Below are 20,869 nucleotides of genomic sequence, written 5' to 3'. Positions count from 1 at the left end.
TTCAATCATTGTAAATATTTAAAAAAAAAATGTTGAGCTACTTGACGAATTGGAATTTCCCCCATTGGGGGATAAATAAAGTATTTTTCTATTCTATTTCTTTCTATTCTATTTCTAAGTCATCATGTAAAATTTGATCAATCATCAAGGTTTGTAATAGAAAATTTAAAAAAGGCATAAATGTGAAAGACGTTCTATAGTCACAGGCTGCTCACACTAATCCTCCTGTCCTCATTTTTACCCACATAAATCCCAATTAATACAATTGGATAAAAATAATCTAGCATCGCTTTGAAAGTTGTGGCAGCAAGGAACTGTGGTAGAATTATCTCCTTTCTTTCATAAAAGATGGACCGGCTATAGAAATAGAATAGAAAAATACTTTATTTATCCCTCAATGGGGGAAATTCAAATTCGTCAAGTAGCTCAACATATTTTTAAATATTTACAATGATTGTATCAACAACAATAATAGTACTACTACTAACTAAATAATAATAAATGACTAAATGACAAAATAAACAAATAAATAAAAATCAATCAATCAATTTGAGAAGAACTCAGCAGTCACTGTTATAAAGCCTTATGGCTGTGGGAACAAGCCATAATTATAAGTAGATAATAAAGGAAACAGTGAAGCTCCTTTCTTCAGTATCTACGGGATTCAAACAATTCTTATCAAGGCTGCTACCTACTCAGATACTTACAGGTCATTTCACTCAGAAAGTTCACTCAGGAACCTTCTTAGGCAAAAAGTACTATTTAACAAGACCCAATAAAGTCATGCCAGCAGTCACAATGAATTGCTAGCCATCTACCGGCCAGCTGGTAGATGCCTGTGGTGGAATGTCTGACACCAGAATGTCACAGCCTGGTGCTGCACCCAAAGCAGACTTGAAGGCAGAAAGATGGTTTTGCTAAGTTAATTTACACTTACGAGTGAAAAGTGCGGGTAGGCATAGTTGTTTAGACTTGGGAGTTGTCATGGCTTGGAGCAGAATATCCAGGTCTTGGTTCTCCTTGACGAGGAAGTCAGTCTCATTGTCGGTGCAGTTTGCTCGGCCGCCGGTCTGTTGGCTGAGAGATTACAGGTGGCACCAAGTGCTGAACAGAATGTGGAAAAGTCTGATTAAAGACCATGGGTAGGGAAGACATGGTTTCCAAGAAGGTCAGCAGTTTCATTGGCAGTTGGTGACTTGGGCAATGACATAAGGTGGGCTGCCTTTGAAAACCCGTCCACAATGGGTAGAATAACGCTGTTACCTAGTTAGGATGGAAACCCTGACGAAAACCACCGCAATGTGTGACTGTGGACGTGCAGGTAGGAGAAGGAACCCTGCACTGGTTCTGGAGGAGGTGTGGACACAATACAGACACGACAGAACACAATAATGATGGTTCCTGCAGTATTTAAATCTGATTTATATGGTATTGGTACCACGTAGTCAGCGGCAGAGCAAGCTGAAAAGACACTTGTAACGTCGCATAAAGAGTTCGACTGAGCTACAGTTAAAGCTCGACTATGCCATTCATTTGGACCACTGTCCTTTTACCAGTATGTAAGTACAGGATGGAAATCGATTTACTGACTAATATTAGACTCTGCAACAATATGCCCTTTGTTAGCATTGCCCTTTCTTTCCAGTTACAGATTAGGTCATCAACAGAAACAACTGACAACATTTTAGCTTGCTCCAAATTGGTGCTAATTGGACATCTTTACACCACTTTACATTTTGTACATGTTTTTCCTTTTTTTCCCCCTATACTAATGAGCAACTCACTCTCCCTAGTGGTTATCCTCAGTTATTATTGCCTTCTTCTTCTTGTGTGTTTGGGCTTGTTCTGTTACTTCAAGGTCAAAGTGCTGGATGGGAGCTGTGGAGCATGGAGTAATTAAACTCCCAACCACAGTGTCAGGACATAGAGAAGCTGCATTCAGCTTCTATGCTCCACATGTCTGGAACAAACTCCCAGAAAGCCTCAGATCAGCTGAAACACTCAGTGTGTTTAAGTCCAGACTGAAGACACACCTATTTTCAGCTGCGTTTGAATAAAGCTCAAAACTTAATCACATTTTAACTCCTGATTTTATATTGTTCTTATTTCTTTCTTTTTGTTTAAAATTTAAATCTTGCTTTTTATTTCTGCTGTTTTAATGTCCCTGTAAAGCACTTTGAATCGCCTTGTAGTTGAATTGTGCTATACAAATAAACTTGTCTTGCTTTGCCTTAGGTTGCACATGACACCTATGTCTAAGTGTCTGGCATATGTCTAACTTTGGGTCAGTTGATTTATTTATGATAGTCAGATTCACGTGTTTACATGCATCTTAAACATTCTGAGCTGTCTATTTGCCAGCATGAATGTTTTGTGTCCAACATTCACATTTAACCTTAATCATGCTCCCCATTTTCCCCATGATAAATGCATTTCTCTTCAGCTGCTAAATGGCTCTGCAGGTTTCGCTGTTAAAACTGTAACACAAGAGCTAAAAAAAACAACAACAACTAAAAACTGAGAAGCACCTTAGAGCTCAGAGGAATTACCTGATCTGCGCTGGCAAGCCATTTTGATATGAAAATAAGCTTCAAATTCACTCCTCATTGGTCATGTAATGAGATGCCAGTTTACTTTTATGCACTGACCTGTACGCTTGCTTCATTGCGTTGCTGGTGAAAGAACAGAGAGGGAAAGTTTTGCTTTAGAACGGAATGATATAGGTCTCATGGCTCAATGCCAGGCAGTATTTCAGAGCTCTACTGTTTTGCTCACATGCGCTTTAAGGTTATAAATCTGAAAAGCAATTCCAGTTTTGGCTAACCCATATATCATCATTATATGAAGTAATCACAGTTTTTACTGTGTTTTTTTTGGGGGGGGGGGGGCGTACACACAGGACCCATCACATCAGTAACTCCTGATCAGCTCCCTTGTTTTTCCTCTCATCTTTGAGGGAATCATTTGAATCGCTTCCAGGAATGAGACTTTTGAATATTAACCATTTCATGCATGCTCTCATCTTACAATTCACTTGTAAACCACATTAATCTGAAAATAACATTAGAAATGCATTGTTATCCCATCCTGCTTGGACAGTCCACCCCTAACTTGCAAGGATTACTTCAGGAAGTTGCTGTAGTTATTGTTTTGTTTTTGGCAAAAAAAAAAAAAAGTCTCTGATTTCCAGCTTTTCTGAATAGAAGAAGTACATATTGTTTATGCTTAAAGGAGTAGTCCGGTGTTTTACATACATCATGAGACCATTTTGTCAGTTTGCTATACCTCAGAGGAATGAGACACGTTAATACCACACTTTGATATTTTAGTGATGTGACAAAGATCCAACGCTATCTTTAACAGTCAAATCTGTGAGATGAGCAGTGGTTATTTTCCTATCTCATACCTGACTGAATACTGTTCAGCCTGTGTTGCAGGCAAGCAGCTCGTTCCTGACAATGACTGATGGTTTTTGGTGCGATTGTGAAGGGAGCAGATTAATCAAGCAAAAAATGTTCTGCAGTCTACAAAAGAACGCGGACGCAGGTTTGAGTATGATGCATGAACAGAGCACGAGCCCCAAACTTTAGTAAAAGGGTCTGTGCTAGAGGCAAACAGCACATTTCAAATGTCTTCAATTTTTTTTTTCTTAGGGTAAAATGGATATTTGCAGAGGATATTAGAAATCCTTGCATTCTATGATGATGTACAATAAAACTCACTGTGTACTCTGGATTATTATCTTTTAAACAGATTATGTGATTATCAAAATGACTTTGCTGTCATATCCCTCCCTCATGCCGACCCATCCCAGGGACAAAGAGATTAAAGGGGCTTTGAGGAACAAAAAATGAATAAATAAATCGCCATATTTATATTCTGGAACGAAAAATGTGTCATAAGAGCACTATGAAATACTTTAAAAAGCTCTGTATCCATATGTCTGGCTGCAACTCATGGCAGAGGTGGATTTTGATCTTCGTGCTCGTGTCAGCCTTCTGATATGAGCCCACCAAATGAAATGGCACTTACATACACTTACATACAATAGTTTCCTTAAAGTACAGGGAGTTGGAAGAAAGATCAAACGATGGACCAAATATTTCCAGAGTTCTGCCTTTGACCTTTGCCAGAGTCACTCAACCAGGGGGTGAAAGAGGAGCGGTAGGGCCACTTTGTCATTCAGAGCTGCTGCCCTGAATATACTTTTCTTTTAGCAAACTAACACCATGCAGATTGTTGCCAGAGACATTTAAAAATGCACTGGCTCGAGTTTATTCATATAGATTGCACCGAAGGAAGGAGTTGAAAGAAAAAAAGATCAGTGGGCCATCAGTGGGGCAATTGCTGCCCTGATGGCCCTTTCGTTGATTACCATGATAGTTATTTTGAATAAAGTCACATGCATGAATCTGCTGCCGTAGTACTACTCACTTCTGCCCAATATAAAAGATTTGAAGTCGGTAATTATTAAATCATTTACTTCTCAACATTTGTGGACGACTACAGCACTCAGCTTTGACCTTAAAGGGATAGTTCGCCTCTTTTGACATGAAGGCAAGGCAATTTCATTTATAGAGCACAATTCGTAGAAAAGGCAATTCAAAGTGCTTTACAGCTACATATAAAATGCAATAAAATCATTAAAAAGAAATAAAAAATAAAAAAAACCATTAAAAATAATCATTAATGAATTCATATAAAAGTGAAGAGTGAAGATAAAATACTTTCAGGTGTCATTTGCACAGCTGAATAGAACTGTTTTCAGCTTGGATTTAAACATTGTCAGAGTTGAGGCCTGTCTCACATCTTCTGGAAGACTGTTCCAGATTTTAGGGGCATAAAACTGAAGACATGAAACTGTATGACATCCCATACTGGCAACATCGTTTATGAACATTTACTTACCCTCCGCTGCGTCCTGTGAGCCGAGTTCCAGCCTCGTTTTGGCGTTGACGAAGGTTTTTGTTGGAAGCTGCCACCTGCCAACAACCGCTCGGTCTGCACGGTCTGCACAGCAGGCAGTGATACGAAGGGAGAGAAAATAGCGCCAAGCGATTGTGAGGTCTGACTTTTTTCTGGAGAACGATTTTGTGATGCAAATGTATTATTCTTTTGAATGCACATTGTTTTGAGAAGCTAAACGCTTTATTTTTTAAACCCCAGCCAACTAGCTGGACTCCTTTCGTTAACGCCAAAACGAGGCTGGAACTCTGCTCACAGGACGCAGCAGGGGGTAAGAAGATGTTCAGAAATGATGTTGCTGATATGGGATGTCATACAGCTTCATGTCAAGAGGCGAACTATCCCTTTAAATCAAGTATGTATACTCACAGCACATTTTTTAAGCAAGTTCCAAATACCAACACATTCTATAACTTGGCTCTGATATGAGGGCTACAGGCAAACGCACGACCGGAAAATTACCGATTTTGGTATTTTCACGAGATCGGTTGAAAATATAAAAAAATAAAAATATCGCCACCCTTGTCCTTAAATTCCCACACTGACTTGAAGCCTCAGTACATGACATATGTTTTACCCTATTTAACTCTTCATATCAGCAACCCGGTGAAATGACTTTCCCCAGACATGAATCTTTCCCGCAGAAACCGTGATAAGAGGTCGAGCTAAAAAAAAAAAAAGACAGCCAGACAGCAAAGAGTTGTTGAACTTTAGAGACAGTTTATTTAAACTTGAATTCATTTACAGCAGTTCCACTGAAGAGGAAAAGGGGGTTCAAATGATGCCTTAGCCACATTAAAAACCTATGGTCCTATCTACTGTATGTACAGGAAGGAGGATGCAGCTCGACAGTGCAGAAGGCACAGAGTTGGCTTTAATACTTGCCTGTAAGCGCTGCTAACGTGACAGCAAGGATAACAGAATGAAATGGCAGCCTTTTATTGGAGGTGTGTTTAGCTGAGTGTGAAGCAAACATTGCTGTGACAAGGTGCAACTTAGGAGAACGTGGCTCCACCGCTCTTACTGTAATCCTTCATCTAGTGGAGTATCCTTCCCAACTGCAAGCTGCAGCTCCTTAAAACGCCATTCTTCTACATGTGGACTGTAGGTCCTTTGGGCTTGTTGCAGCTTGCAAGTAATAACAGGAGTACAATGTTTGTTTGTGACTGATAAGCAAGTGTGTTCTACCGTGTGTGTAAAGCAAATACAGTGAAAAGTGAAACAGGACAATGTTAAGGCAATCTGCAGTAAAATAGATGCAATTCTATCCAAAGATGAAAAACAGACAAATCATACAAGGAGAGATGAGAAGCAAGTAAATGCAGGCTACCAATGTTAATTATGACAGTTTGGCAATAATATGACATACTGCATTCACACTTTCAAATTTCCTTAACTGGCATAGACCCCTTCCACTCACACTTCCCCATCCAGCTGCAGTATTTCCAAATAAGACCAACCGTGGGAATACAACAGATTCATGCTCCAATGTGAGACGAACCAGAATCAGGAAGACTTGTACGCTAGAATCGTTTCGCGTGCCAAAAACAAAAATCGCTTTCACTCGTTCACCAACCTACACACACACACACACACACACACACACACACACACACACACACACACACACACACACACACACACACACACACACACAAATGCAGTAAATGTAGTGATACAATAAAATGAGAAGAGATTCAATTCTGCCACAAAAAAAAGAAAGATCAACCTTATGGAATTACCACTCAAACGAGAACACAATTCAAGTAAATCCTGTCAAACAAAACAAAACAAACCCTACATCATGGTTTAAATCACTTGGAATTCTTGCATCTCAGATTTAGATAATGCTGCTTATAAAAAGTACATTCAACAGGTACATTAAATATGGAACAGAATTATAGTACAGAGGTAAGTAAAAGTTGTGAGTAATTGCTATTGGAAAAAGAAATCATACTTAACAGAACAGGCGGAAACACAGTGGACTGTTCCATCCTCTACTCCTCCTCCACTTAAACTCAGACGCAGGAGATAACTCACACCAGTTACAGAACTCAGTTTTTTTTTTTTTTTTAAGGTGGAAGTCTTCCTTTAAAAAAAAAAAAAAAAAATCAGTTTCTTGGAAGGAGGTTTTCAGAGAATGGCAGTCTACAGTCTTTATCCAAACATGTCCTGATCAACACACGGGCTTTCTGCACATCACGCGTTTCATCAGAAAATATAACGATTTACTCTTAAATGGAGGCCTTGCAGTTCTTTCAATATCAGCTGGTTTTCATCTGATCTAAAAAAAAAAAAAATTTTTTAAATGTAAATGTGGGAGAAATCTGAAGATGCACCGAAATAAGCAAGAAAAAAATTTCAGCATGTGCAACTGATATCAGTCTGCCTAAAATAAAAGCTTCCGTAACTCAAAAGCATCCGAATAATCGAAGGGCAACTCAGCAATCGCATTAACGTTCCAGTGTCTATCATTAAGGGGCAATCTAATGGAAGAGATACAAAACAATAATCAGAACCAGCTTTTTTTTTTATGAATGTAGAAATAAATTGTTGTGAACAGAACCAAAAAAAAAACAGCTCAAAAGCGGGCGTTTTGTTTTTCCATTTCCACCCGTTTGGGTTTAAGCCACAAAATGTCACCACATGCTACTCACTGGACCTTTTCACAGGGCAAAAAAAATAAAATAAAAAAATTACAATTCTGATTTTGACTGGAGGAAACAAAGAAGACGCTTGGCTGTGGAGAGAAAGGGACCCGGAGAGCTAACGTGGGTGAGGCAGACAATGATGCCCCCCCCCTCTTATTGTCACACAAGCAAGTCCGCTGTAGGTAAGGCAAGAAAATGTTTTGCTCCGTCCGGGTGCAACAGAGACGACGTCACTTAAAAGTACAAAACTGCTGCAGAGCCGCTGGCAGCAAGCAAAAAAGACGAGAGGCAGACGGGTGATGAAGGAAAACAGAAGGCAGAGATTTCAGTGTGACATCCACTCGTCTCAAAGCGAAAAACGCATTTCCACACAAACCACAGCAAGAAGTTGTGAAGCTAATTTAACTGCCGTTAAAAAAACGCAGTCAAGCCGCCTAACTGGATACAAACTGAGACTCATTAAGTTTACTACTGAAATTCATCATATAATCAACGTGCACAGAGCAATTACCTTTGCAGTCAACTCACATCAGAGGCGGAATATGATTGAGTGTCCAATTAGATATGCTGATCGGACAGAGGGGGGGGGTGAAATGAAATGTCTACATTCTGATCAGACTTTTTGCAAATGTCAAATTCTGTGCAGAAAAAAAAAAAAAAAAAAGAGGTGCCACTTCATTTGTCTCCTCGTTTAAGCCGCGTAGTCAAGCATCTACAGCCGTTCACTTCTTTTAATTCGCTTTTTCGTTGAAAAGTCTTCAAAACGACGACATGCTCCGTCATCATGGGGGAGAAAAAACACTTGTTTACTGCCGGGTTTGACGTGTCTTAATATTCAAAGCAGGGAAAAAAAAAAAAAAAGAAACTGATCAGAAATGTGTGTTAAATTCCACAAAATGGCTTGAAAATGAGGCCGAATGACTGCTGAGGATTTTGCTGTGTGGTTGTTGGACCTGACCTTCCGCTTCAACATACTGCATGTTCTGGCATGGCACATGGGGACTCAGGCAAAAAGAAAAAAAGAATAAAAGAATAAAAAAATGAACAAAAAGAGAGACGTTTTGCACAGAATATCAGAGTTCCTACAAATATTTACACCACAGATACAGGCACTTGTATATCTTTGGTTGGAGAAACCCAACATTGCGAGAGTAATGCATTCACAGAGCTTTTGTGTCCCTTATTGTATCTCCAGGGTTCACTAGGCAACTGGGATGTGTATCTTTTTTTTCTTATTTCTTCTGTTTCTTTGAGTTTGTCCATGTTTACAAGTAACCTCTGGAGGAGACGTCAGATGTCTTTTTAACCCTCTGACAGAGCCACCTGCAACACAAGAAAAAGAAAAGCGTTTTAGTGCAGCCGCACGACAAGAAAAAGCTCCCGGCTGCCGCGAAATGATCTTTTTTTTTTTCAAATAACTGTGACAAAAGTGAATACAGTGTAAAGGATGAGACAAGTTGGAAAAAACAACAACAACATAAAAAAACATTTTCATTTTGATCACAATCAATCAAAAAAGTAGCGATTGAGGCACGGCTTCTTCGTGCCAGTGAAGGAGCAATCGCTGCGAGAAAGAAAGAAAGGAACAGTTGTTGTGAAGAGTTTTCACACATTTTTGGCTGAGAAATATTCAGCTGCGCTACAGCCGTTTCAAAACAACTGTCACCGTTTTACTTTTGCACCATTAAGCCAAAGAGTGGAGGCTTACAAAATGGACAGGTTACATAGAATTTAATAAATGAGCTCCAGTTCTTTAAAGAAGAAGAAGAAGAAGAAGAAGAGGGAAAAGAAAAGGGTGCACAAACACATGTGAGATTGTTTCTCTGACCAATCACTGGTCAACCAATGCTTTTGCTGGAACTACCTGTTGAGGTCATATAGCACTGCTGGTGTCTGTTGTACCTTCTCAGGGCAGAAATCGGGGTTGGTTTGTCGTACTTTGCCAGGCCGCCCCTTTATGACTGCATAGCAGAACATAGTGATGACCATGACAAACAGGAAGTAGCTAGTGTGCATCAGGTGAAGGTTGATGAGGGAACGATCATCCTGGGAAGGAAAGAATTCAACAGCCGGTTCAACATCACGGTTTCCTGTGATTTCCACTGACTGTGCTGCATTACTGTTCCCTGCAAGCTCCTACCAGGATCACTGATTTCACTTACCTTGGGTACATGATCTGCTCTCCAACTAAAGCTACTCGTCATTGTATGCAATGTTTTTTGAGTACTTATTAAAGGTGCAGTGCGGGCGGAATTTAAAATCCCACTGCGAGTCGGGCAACATCCTGGTAAAACTCTACAAGTGCAGAGTTAAGTAAAAGCTTATCAATTAAATGCCTTGGTGTGCTAATTCAACGGTCCACATTGTGGCTTATAATGATAGTCCCCATGAAGGTTGTCTCTGTCAGCACCCTTAAACCGCCTCTGTGTTAGAGTGAGCTCAGATCAGGTAACTGCGGGCACAGCATATATTTCCCCCCCCCCCCCCATCTGCCTCGCTGGAACATTCTGTGCCCGGCTGAGGCCTGTCAATGGGATCATTGTTATCCCGGAACAATCCACCTCCATCAGTATACTATACGCCAACCATCTCTCGGAGTGCTTTCTGTTTGATCACTTTTACTTTGTAACAGGAGTGATCCCATCTCCCTGTTATTTTTACAGAAAAGAACATCCGTGTACATGCATGGCAGAAATATGCAGCCAGGTAACGCTGGGTGACAGAGTATCATCTGCTTAGACTAAGACTAAGTATGTCCATCGTTCTACAACTGCTGGAGGAGGCACACAACACATGCTTGAAATCAAAATTTTGTTTGTTTGTATGATTAATAGGGATGGGAATTGATAAGATTTTTACGATTCCAATTCCATTTTCAATTCTGCTTAACGATTCGGTTCTTTATCGGTTCCCTTATCGATTCTCATTTGGAGAAAAAGGACAACAAACCGGTCGATTAGCATCAACTTTGTTTAGTTTAGAAGTAACACGAGTCGTGACCTCACAAACCCAACAACGGTGAGGTCCACATTGGTCTATCCTGGCCTGGGTAATTTAACTCTTCCTGCTCTGGTGAAAGGAGAAGCTGGAGGTAGAGGTGAACTGGGGGTAGTACCACCAGCCTCTGGCTCTGAGCCAGTCAGGCTCTGTCTCTCATGATTTCATCTAAATGTAATGCCTGAGAAGGCCTTCATTTCACCTTAACCGTTACTAACAGCAGCTTTTACAATGAGGCAAATGGTGCTAACATGATAGGCAGTGTTTGTTAGTTAGTGACCTGCAGTGTTAGCCGAGGACATGCTAACGTTGCTAACGCTGCTGGGTTCAGAATCACCGACGTTAATCATTCATTCATAGTTATTGCATGTTGGTAGTATTTCCTCCCTTTGGTGAAATATTCACTTTGCAAGTTGCCCTGTTGTCGTCTTTTTTAGGGATGTGTAACCAAACTTTTGAGCGTTTGTACCGCTTGGGTACCCAGGCTCCGCCCTCGCAGTGACGCAACACCTTCGGCTCTGCTACACTTACTCAGGCCAACTGCTCATTCAGGTGGATTCGAGTTCCCGAAAAAATGGGAACTCCACCCACTTTGTCGGGAAGCAATCAACTTTGAGCAGCGCCAACGGCCCAGGGTAGAGGCGTGTTCAAGGTAGTGACGTGGTTGAACTGCCACTCAACCCATGGATTGTACACGGAAGCGCTTCATTCAATATCAACATGGAGCAGCATCAAGCTTTTGACGCTGCTGTAGATGCTGTAATGAAAGTGTTCGACGGGAGATTCTCGTTAAAAATCGAGCAAAGAACAGCCCTTGAATCGTTTCTTGACAGGAAAGACGTTTTCGCCTGGCTTGCTCCCTACTGGCTTTGGTAAGAGTTTAATCTACCAGTTAGCCCCGCTGGTAGCTAAATCATACGTCAGAGGAAAGAGTGGTGTGATTGGCTTAAGCTTAGGCACAGCCTTTTCTGGCCACAACCAGTAGCAACCCGAGGGAGGCGGGTTGACCAGGCCATTTCGAATCGTATTCGTTATGGTCTAGGTCAGACCAGAATCTCGAAGAGATTTGAAAGTCTATGTTAATCAGGCTACCGCTTGGGCACCATGTTTACTGTTGGCTGCTGGCTGCACTGGACTCGCCACGCAACGTTGCGCCCACTGGAATCGATAAGGGAATCGTTTGCAAAATTGCCAAACGATTCCAAGAAATTGAAACACTGAGAACCGGTTCTCAGCAAGAACCGGTTCTGAATTCCCATCCCTAATGATTAATGTGAAGCACTTTGAATTGTTTTGTACATGAAATGTGCTATACAAATAAATTTGATTTGATTTGGTTTATAGCAACATAAAAAAAAAGTCACAACAGACGAAAAACAGAAAACGACAAATAACCTGACGTGTGAGAGAGTTTAACAGGTTTGCTCACTCCAGAGGTATTCAGAGGCATGCTTTCACTGACTCGGCTGCTTCTACGCCAGCTAAGTGCAGTATTGCAACAGCTTCAGACAACTACACCAGAAAGTGTGAATCTGAAGAATGTGTGGGTAGAGAAATAAGGAGGTGGCGACTCACATCAGGAACAATGACGGTAAGCTTTGGGTTGAGTGCATGGTACACCTTGCCGATTGCGCCTTTGTAACACCAGAAGGGGTTGTAGTCCTGACTGTACTTGGTATCCGAGTCACGGACTGTGGTGAACACCTTGTACCAAGACGTGGCGTTGGTGTACGTCTCCGGCACGCAGTGTGGCGGCTGCCTGCAAAACAAAACGCGGGGCTTTCTGTTGAGTCGTGTTTGGTTATTTCACATAATTCAAGTTGACTGGTTGCTGTATAAGATACTGGTCATCTTAAAAATGGTAAAATATTATCCAAACAGAACAGGGCTAAAACCAAACACCAAATAAATGTAAAGCACATATTCAAATATTTAGATCATAATCTCCGTTTTTTTTTTTCTCCCGTAGTTCATATTTTCTCATGATGCAGTTCACATCATGGGCCACCAGGGGGATCCAAAGTACCCCAACTCCAGTGTGCTGTCAGAACCCAAAGTTACATTCAAACTACCTGTAACAGATAACTCACACAAACTAAGTAACATTTCTCACAAGATAAAAAATAAACATTTCTTATAGACTGTGAATCAGACGGCTGACAGCTCTCAGTCTCCACTGCAGCAGCATCGCTTCGACTATTTACAGTTTAAGAAACTATAGTTTGTCTTTTAGGACTCTTAAGGTCCTGAGGCGTTTGCAGCATATTGTGCGTGCAGTTTCTGACATGATTTCCTCATTCTCAGATGATTTAAAACTAAATGCATACTTGTGCCTTGTGCAATGCTGAGCAAAAGCCCTGGAGGTAATTTTTTCAGGCATCAATCATTATGAAACCTAAGCTAATAAGGGGGTTGTTAAAATTGGGAGATCTGAACTGCTACCTTGCTGGTGGCCCCTTTTGAAACGCTATGCAGAGTAAGTGGGAGACGGTCCCAGAAGGGTGTAACTAGACAACTGTTAACAGGGCTGGGAGAGCAGAGGTTTTTTTTCCACTATTACAAAGCCTAGATTTTTTTTTTTTTTAAGTCATAATTTGTGAAATTAACATCATTATCTTCTACAGCTGATAAAAATCTGCTTACAACATTTACCATTACATATAAAAAAATTCTAACAAGAGACTAAACGCGTGTTCAGCTTTTAATAGCAGCTTTGCTCTAAAGAACAATCCATTCTGGTCTCCTGCCAGTCACACACACTAAATGCTCCCTTCTAACAGACCACATCACATGGACTAATAATCAAAAGCATCATCAGAAATAAGTGTTCCCCTGACCGGGGGAAGCTGTCCAACTCACACTGTGACTGGGAAGATATTGCTGGCTGCTGTGATGGTCATGCAAGTGCTGAACACCACCTGCTCGCAGTGGCTGTGCAGAACACAGTCGTCCGAGTTCCAGGATACAGGCAGGGTGAACGTGATGTTTATTTCTTCGTGGGCTTCTCGGCCTGTACACAGAGACACGTGAAGACACAACGAGGTCAACATCTACACGATTTAAGCTCTCCATTTTACACGAAAAAAAGCCTGATCTTGTTGGTCCCTTTTTCAATCACACCAAGCCATGAACGCAATACACACAAAACCTCAAACCTCTTCTTTCCACAATCACTCACACAGACCGAACAAGGTTTTAGCTTCATTTAGACATTTCTTAATACCAAAACTAGTTGAAACAGTATACACACAATGTCACAGAGCAGGAAGTCAGAGAAGCAATAATGTCTTGTGCGAAAAATAAACTTACTTCCTTGATAATAAATTACTGACTAACTTTGTGGGCTTGTGCAATAGTTATCAAACTGCAAAGTAGATAAGAAGATTATCAGGTGAATAGAGTCGACTCCTGCCTATTACTGAGGATAGAAAGTGTGTTTTCAGATGAGGAGAACAATGGAGATTAAAATAAAAGTAATTCTGTCACAACTAGATTCAAATAACAGATGAGAGCACAACACATGAAGCACGTCATTTTTTACAATATGCTTTTACGAAGAGGAAAACAGGCATAATGCAGGGTCAGAATGGGAATATCCAATAAGCAGCATGAGCTGTTTCTGCTTCTGCTCAGAGTCATTCTTTTCCTGGATTAGGACGGCACCAGCTGAACTTTGATTGCGGCACAAACTGATCAACTACAGCTGCATGTTTACAGTACTGTAGTATAGGCTCTGCGAGGGCTCATTTTGGATTATTAATCAGAGTACCAGTGAAAAAACACACTAATTTGACTTCTCTTCGAAGGAATTAAGAACACAGACACCCAGTATCTGAAGGAATCTTTTTAGTCCTTGGAAAAGACACAAAACCGTGCACGTGTGGTTCACGCCTGCCTTCTTTGGGTTTTTTTTTTGGCTTCCAGAGCAGATTTTATACGCCTGCTCCCAAGAATTTGCTTCATAACACGCTACCGCTGATGTATAAAATCTCAACAGTTCTCCACTTTGATACCAGAAGCTCCAATGAAGGAACAAGCTGCCCTGTTGTAACAGCTTAGGATTTTTTTTTTTTTCCACAGCAAAACTTCCTATTTTGCTCCGCTCATCCATTCTGAGGCTCGGGAAATTTAGAACCAATGCTTCATGTTATTGGCGACCAGCTTAGCTTACATTAGCCGCATTCGGACAGAGCCGTTCTAAGAACGCAGTTCTAAGAACCGTCCTCCTCGAACGCCGTTCTGATAACTGTCCTTCCCCAGCGGAACTGTTTCAGTCTGCATTCCCACATGAATCGGGACTGATGCGACGCAGCCGTCTGCGACTGCGACGTGTTACTTTAGCGCCACATTCAACAACAAAACAAAACAAAACCCGGTAAAAGTAAGGAGAGAAGGAAAAACACCACAAAGAAGCTAACATGGAGAGCGGGGAGGCCACCGTGTTCATGGTCTGCATGATGGTGATATTAATCATGGACGATCACATCGGGCGTCTAACATCGAGGCAGGAAGAGCTCACAGAGAGTCAGGAGACGAAGGATCGGGCGCAGGCCATACTTCTTGGTTTCATGAAGGAAGGAGAGCAGATCGCCGCAGACAAAGGAGACCACGTGGAGGTTTAACTTATTAAACACGCCAAGGTTGTGTCCGTGTCGTATAGACCTGTATGTGCGAATGCGGGAAAAAACGGCCCCGTTCCTGAAAAGGTTATAGGATCTGCCAAAGGTTCCTACAGTGCGAATCCGGCTTTTGACTGCCGTAGTACAAAGTAAAAAAACAAAACAAGGGTAGAAAGAGAGGGGACAGTTGTCTTTGACACAAAGATGTTGTACATTCAGGAATAAAACTAATCTATTTGCAGAGAAGTTAAAATGAAGCAAATACATCTGATACCAAGTGGAAAGGGGAACCCACTTCAATGAAATGCAACCGTTTTACACACATTAACAACGTTTGCGCTGGAAAGCTCTTCTACAACTGAAACTACTGATGAATTAAAGGCGGCAGATAGAAATATCCACAGCGTTCAGTCCATTTACTTTACGCACTTCAAAGTGGCATGAAATCATTTGGCTGAAGTTTAAAGTTGCAGACATTTTATCGGTCCTTCTCAAACCGTTTACTCTGTGCAGCCACACAGCCTGCGCGGAGATCATCGGTCTGAAGCTGCATCGTCGTAGCTTCAGACATAAGCATGCGCTCACAATGTGCAGAGTAGTAGCCTCTTTACTTTGCTCCACCCTCTGAAACCTTTAAATGTGAGCCGTATAGGAGAGCTGCACTGGAACAGATTAACGTCACACAAAGCCTCCACTGTTGACTCATCGTGTCTTAGAGAGGTCCCCGCACAACCATGTAAGCTAAAACCCATCTAAAAAGGTGAAGCTACCACAGCAAAAAGGAATGAATCATTCATTTTAGCCTCCAACATTCCAGATCGGTAACATATAATCACTATGCTCAGCTTACTCTGGATGCCTCGATACAGATAACGGTTCATCTTTACAGCCTCGCCTGATTTTCTATTTGATACTGTCAAAAAAAAAAAACTAAAAAAATCTAATGCAAGCACTAATGGAAGCACTTTGAATTGTTTTGTACATGAAATGTGCTATACAAATAAATTTGATTTGATTTGATTTTGAGAACGAGAACCTACCCGATAGGCCAACTTGCTGTCCCAGCACTGTGGCGTACAGGTGGGTGATATTGCGAGAGTACCCTCCAAATGGGCGCTGGGGGTCCAGCGTGAGGGTGATGGGCACTGAGATGTTGATGGGGCCCGAGTCCTCCAGCAAGAGGGGAGCCTGAGTGCTGGAACGAGCCTGGCCGCTCGTCACAACCAAGCTCTCTGGCGTGGTGGACTCGTTCAGGCCGTGCTTTATCGTCTCATTCTCTGACACGCAAAAGTCCAGCTCATTGAAGCGCAACAGAAAGGTGTTCCAGTCCTGAGAGAGAGTGATGAGACCAAGTCTGATCATTTCGTCAAACATCTGATGCTTGATTTTTTTTCTACTAGACATTAAATTGAGGGGTGCCATGCCTTACACATCCCTTAAAGCCTAAAGTCCATATAGATTACTAACCAACAGCCATTTGGATTTGCATGTGCTTTCTGTTGACATTCACATGCAAAGATTGATTTCCATACATGTACTTTCTGAGCTTGTAGCACACAAAAATCACACATAGTTGGGTTTTCTTTCGTCTTTCTATGCATCCTTGTAGCATAAAATAAGACAATAAAGTGAAAGCCTCCACATGTAGCATTGGCAGTGGTCACACTTCACTGATATGTGACGATGGAGAAGAAGAGCTCCTGATTGAATCTCTTTTATGGACCCGCGTCAGTTTGCCTTACCTCTGTCAACTCCGGAGACTTGATCTCTTTAATCTTGAAGAAATAACCAACGGTCAGGAAGGCGATGGCCACTGCACTGACACTGATCATAAAAATGACCAGAGGTGGACGATTGTTGATGTAGCTTCTTAGGTTCTCTATAGGATTTAACAGGTACACCTGTATAAAGACGAACACAGACATGCTGACAATACATCTCCCTCGTGTAGAACTGTTCATGAAAGGGACAAAAGACACAGAACAGCGATCTCGGTATAAACTCTCCAAACTGGAACCAGTCAGCTGATTGGATCTTCATCAGGACCGCTTTAAACTTTACTTGTTTGAAACTGACATCTAGAGATGATACTGTCTTATTCATGAAATATGGGGTGTTAGTGACTCTTCTTGATTTTTTTTGTACTCCGTCTGTCACACGACTGTTGACTTAATAACAGTCGTGGCCTCGGAGTGGAAAGGGTTTTTAAATACTTTTTTCTTTTTCGCCGTTTACTGTTTTTGGTGGTTCTTAAAAAAAAAGGGAGAAAAGTGTTATGGTGAAGGTAGTTTTCAATGTTTTGGCAGTTGTTTGCACGCCTTCGAGGTCAATTTTGTCACAAAAATGCAGACTTTACACTTGAGATAATAAAAAAAATGGAAGCTGAGTGCAAAGATGGGCGTGGTTCAACCCATGATCTTTCAGAATACTCATGTAATCATTTATTGAAGTAACTCATGAGTTGGGGAGTCACAGGTTGACAGCTGCCACAGCTGGAGTGATCCCATCTCAAGTTGGGGTGCAGTTACCAGCTGAGACACAACATTGCTGGTTTTGTTTTCATCTTGTGAGTCTGTGTCATCGGGAAGAAACATGTTCCCGGGAGACACCCACTGTAACTACCACACAGGCAGTTCTGAGAAGTCTGACCGGTGCCGTCACTGCTGTGACTGAGAATAAGCAGAAGCCACGTGCAGCAACAATTTGCCTTTTTCCTTTTCAGATTTTTTTTTGCTGCTACGATTGAGAATGCAAAGTTGAAGTTGCGTGTCAGTGTGTTTGGATGCCATAATGTTTTCTTACTTGCTCTGAGGGGAATAGATATATTTGTTGGTTTTCTCAAGTCTTTTGTACACAGGTGAACAAAGTTGATGCTTTTGTCAGCTTACGTAAGAATTATGACAAGCCTGATCCCTCCAGGAAGCATTTTGCCAACAGTACCGGCCTCCGGTCACTGCTGCTTATTTAGAAACTTTTCACCCACTGGTTTAGCGAGATGCTTTGACACGATATTATATCGGGACATTTGCCAAAGGGATCATTATTAATAATTAACTAATTGACTTTGTCATACAGACTGTACTGAGTGACTCTGTTCCTGGTTGAAAAATGATCAACCTACAAATTTAGGAATCAAACGATAGGTGAGAAATAATACATTTAGTCGAAAACACTAAAAGTGTTAGATTTAAAACGTTTCACTTTAACAAAACCATGTAAATCAAATGAACAGCAAGTCAGATGAACTGCTAATGTTAGATAAGACAGGGGAAAAAAAAAAAAGCATTGGTCATCACTCAACCTCCACTCCCAGCTTTGACTTTCATTGATTAGTATTTACACTTTGGCACAGACGTATAGCCCTTAATACCAATACTTCTTTTATGTCGTCTGGCCACCTTGACAGCAGTACTCACTCTAAAAGGAGTGAGGGGCGGTTAGAGTGGTTAGGGTCGGTTGTCCAATAACCGGAAGGTTGGCGGTTCGATTCCCACTCTCGCCACACAAAGAAAGATTGGTGGAACTGATAGCTGGAGCAGTCCACCTCCTTGTCATGGCTGAGGTGCAAGGCACCGTACCCCCCATGCTCCCTGGGCGCTTCAAGGCTGCCCATCGCTCCAGGTTGGCATCTGTCTCTGAGTGTGTGACCCTGTGCGTGTGCATGTGTGTGTCAACAGGTGCCAACCTGGATGGGTTAAAAGCGGAGCACAAATTTCGTGTGTATGCACGAAATAAATCAGATCTTAATCTTAGTCTTAATGAAATGGATGACTTAGTCTTTTAAGATTAAATTTTATAATACATGGATGGAGAAAAAGTTGGACAATTAGTGAGAAAAATATTGAGAAATCCTTATAGAGAGCTGGTGGAAAATTTTAGTTTTAGAGAGACTCGATCGCCAGCAGACACTGAAGGAAGAATAAGCTTCCAGGAGAATATATTTTATACTGAACATGAGAGGAGCGTACTTCCTGTGACCCAGTGATAGACTAGTGACCTGTCCAGGATGTACCTAGTGGCAGCTGGGATAGTCTCTAGCCCCTCTGCGACCCTGTATTGGATTAAGTGGGTATTGAAAATGGATCTTAAAAAAATCTTAAAATATTTCTGCTACTAGCGTTAGCATACTTTTTTATGCATGCATCTTCAACATCTCTTATGTCCTCCAAGTCCAAGTACAGCGAGCCAGTACATAGATATAAATGATCACCAATAAAAGCTGCATCATTCAGCCTACATTCCAATGTGAGAAGAAAACGTCCAGTAAGGATAATTCAATAAAAATATAATCAAACTACAACAAAGCATTTGGCACCACATAAAGTAATTTCCTTATTGCAAGTGTATTAACGTAATTCATGCTCGTTTCTTACTAAATACTGCAGCCAGGTGACACAGACTGTCAACCTTGTAGCATGACGTGCTAGTAGTCCCTTGTCGCTGACTGCTGGGATGTGGCAACAACGTGACAAAAGCGACATATTTACAATACACTAAGTTTCAAAACTGCTTGCTAAATTCGATTAAATCAAATGAGCACTACTCACCATTTTTCCTCCCTGTGCACAAGACGGATGCTATCTGGGAGGTTGCGTTGCGGGCCACAACAAGGCTGCAGTTTCGTTAGCAGGGAAGCCTTTCTGCAAAGCTAGCCCTCAACGCTAGCTTGCTAGCTTGCTTGAACGAAGCTAGTCCCTCTTGATTATATCGCTAAAAAGCAAAAGTCTGTGTTCGGTGGAAACAATCAGGCTAACGCGTATACTCCTTCCCATTCTTTTCTATTAACTCAAATGCAGCTCTTGGGAGAAATATGTTGTTTTGCGTACAGTCTGGAATAACGTCAATAATGTTATCTCAGTCCTTCCCTGCTGACATCTAAATCCGCGTCCCCGCACTGCGTAGTAAAACCGTCGCAGCGCCGCATTCTCGTTATTCCCAGACAATGTTGCGCCCGTAAATGGGCGTAAGAGCAGTGACGATAGGCTAAAGTAAGCAATTTACGTTGCCTGACCGTAAACAGACTGTTTACAAAGTGTCGGAGGGTGCTGTCGTATTGGAGTACCTTAGAAAAAACATAAAGTTAGAGACAAACTTTCGATGGCAATGGCTTCGTGTATTTGTTAAGTGTATTTAGCTCCAGGGGCAATTTTAGGATCTGGTCTTTTGTTGCAGCAGCATACAGTAAAAGATATGAAAACAATTAAAGTAAAAACAATCAAATAGAATAGAATAAAATAAAAATAAAATAAAATAAAATAAAATAAAATAAAATAAAATAAAATAAAATAAAATAAAATAAATATAAATAAATATAAATAAATATAAATAAAATATAAAATAAAATAAAATAAAAATAGTGAATAAACATTTGCTATGTACAAATCTACAGTATGAAGAGTTTTTTTTTTTTTTTAGTACATTTATAAATTTTGGAGCCGTATTAGTTTTGCTTTGAGTAGTGTTTTCCCCTACAACATTAAATTTTGACCTCTTCATTTCAAAAGACTGTGTGGCTTGACAGGGATATCAGAGAGCCTGAGACAAATATTGAAGATAAATGAACATTTATTTTGGGAGTAAAGAGTTAAAACAAATACAAATGCTAGAAAATAAATAAAATGGTCACTAAAATAATGC

General features: G+C 41.0%; 1 protein-coding gene across 2 annotated transcripts; it reads right to left on the bottom strand.

Annotated features, from left to right (window-relative positions):
* Positions 1 to 5,664: 5,664 nt before the first annotated feature.
* Positions 5,665 to 20,140, bottom strand: tmem248 (transmembrane protein 248). 2 transcript variants are annotated; one of them, XM_075487425.1, is made up of 8 exons: positions 19,780 to 20,140; positions 16,975 to 17,133; positions 16,273 to 16,561; positions 13,473 to 13,623; positions 12,189 to 12,372; positions 9,481 to 9,662; positions 6,588 to 8,939; positions 5,665 to 6,541 (listed from the first exon to the last, which is right to left on the bottom strand). In XM_075487425.1, the coding sequence occupies exons 1-7, from the start codon at positions 19,780 to 19,782 to the stop codon at positions 8,882 to 8,884; spliced, it is 1,026 nt and encodes a 341-aa protein (XP_075343540.1). In that variant the 5' UTR covers positions 19,783 to 20,140; the 3' UTR covers positions 5,665 to 6,541; positions 6,588 to 8,881. The 2 variants fall into 2 exon arrangements, with proteins under 2 accessions (XP_075343540.1, XP_075343541.1); XM_075487426.1 differs by having other exon boundaries at positions 9,519 to 9,662.
* Between the last annotated feature and the right edge of the window lie 729 nt (positions 20,141 to 20,869).

This window comes from Odontesthes bonariensis, chromosome 16 (assembly GCF_027942865.1).
Source record: "Odontesthes bonariensis isolate fOdoBon6 chromosome 16, fOdoBon6.hap1, whole genome shotgun sequence".
NCBI classification, from domain to species: Eukaryota; Metazoa; Chordata; class Actinopteri; order Atheriniformes; family Atherinopsidae; genus Odontesthes; species Odontesthes bonariensis.
Note: the sequence above shows the minus strand (reverse complement) of the source record. Positions and strands in the feature narration are given on the sequence as shown.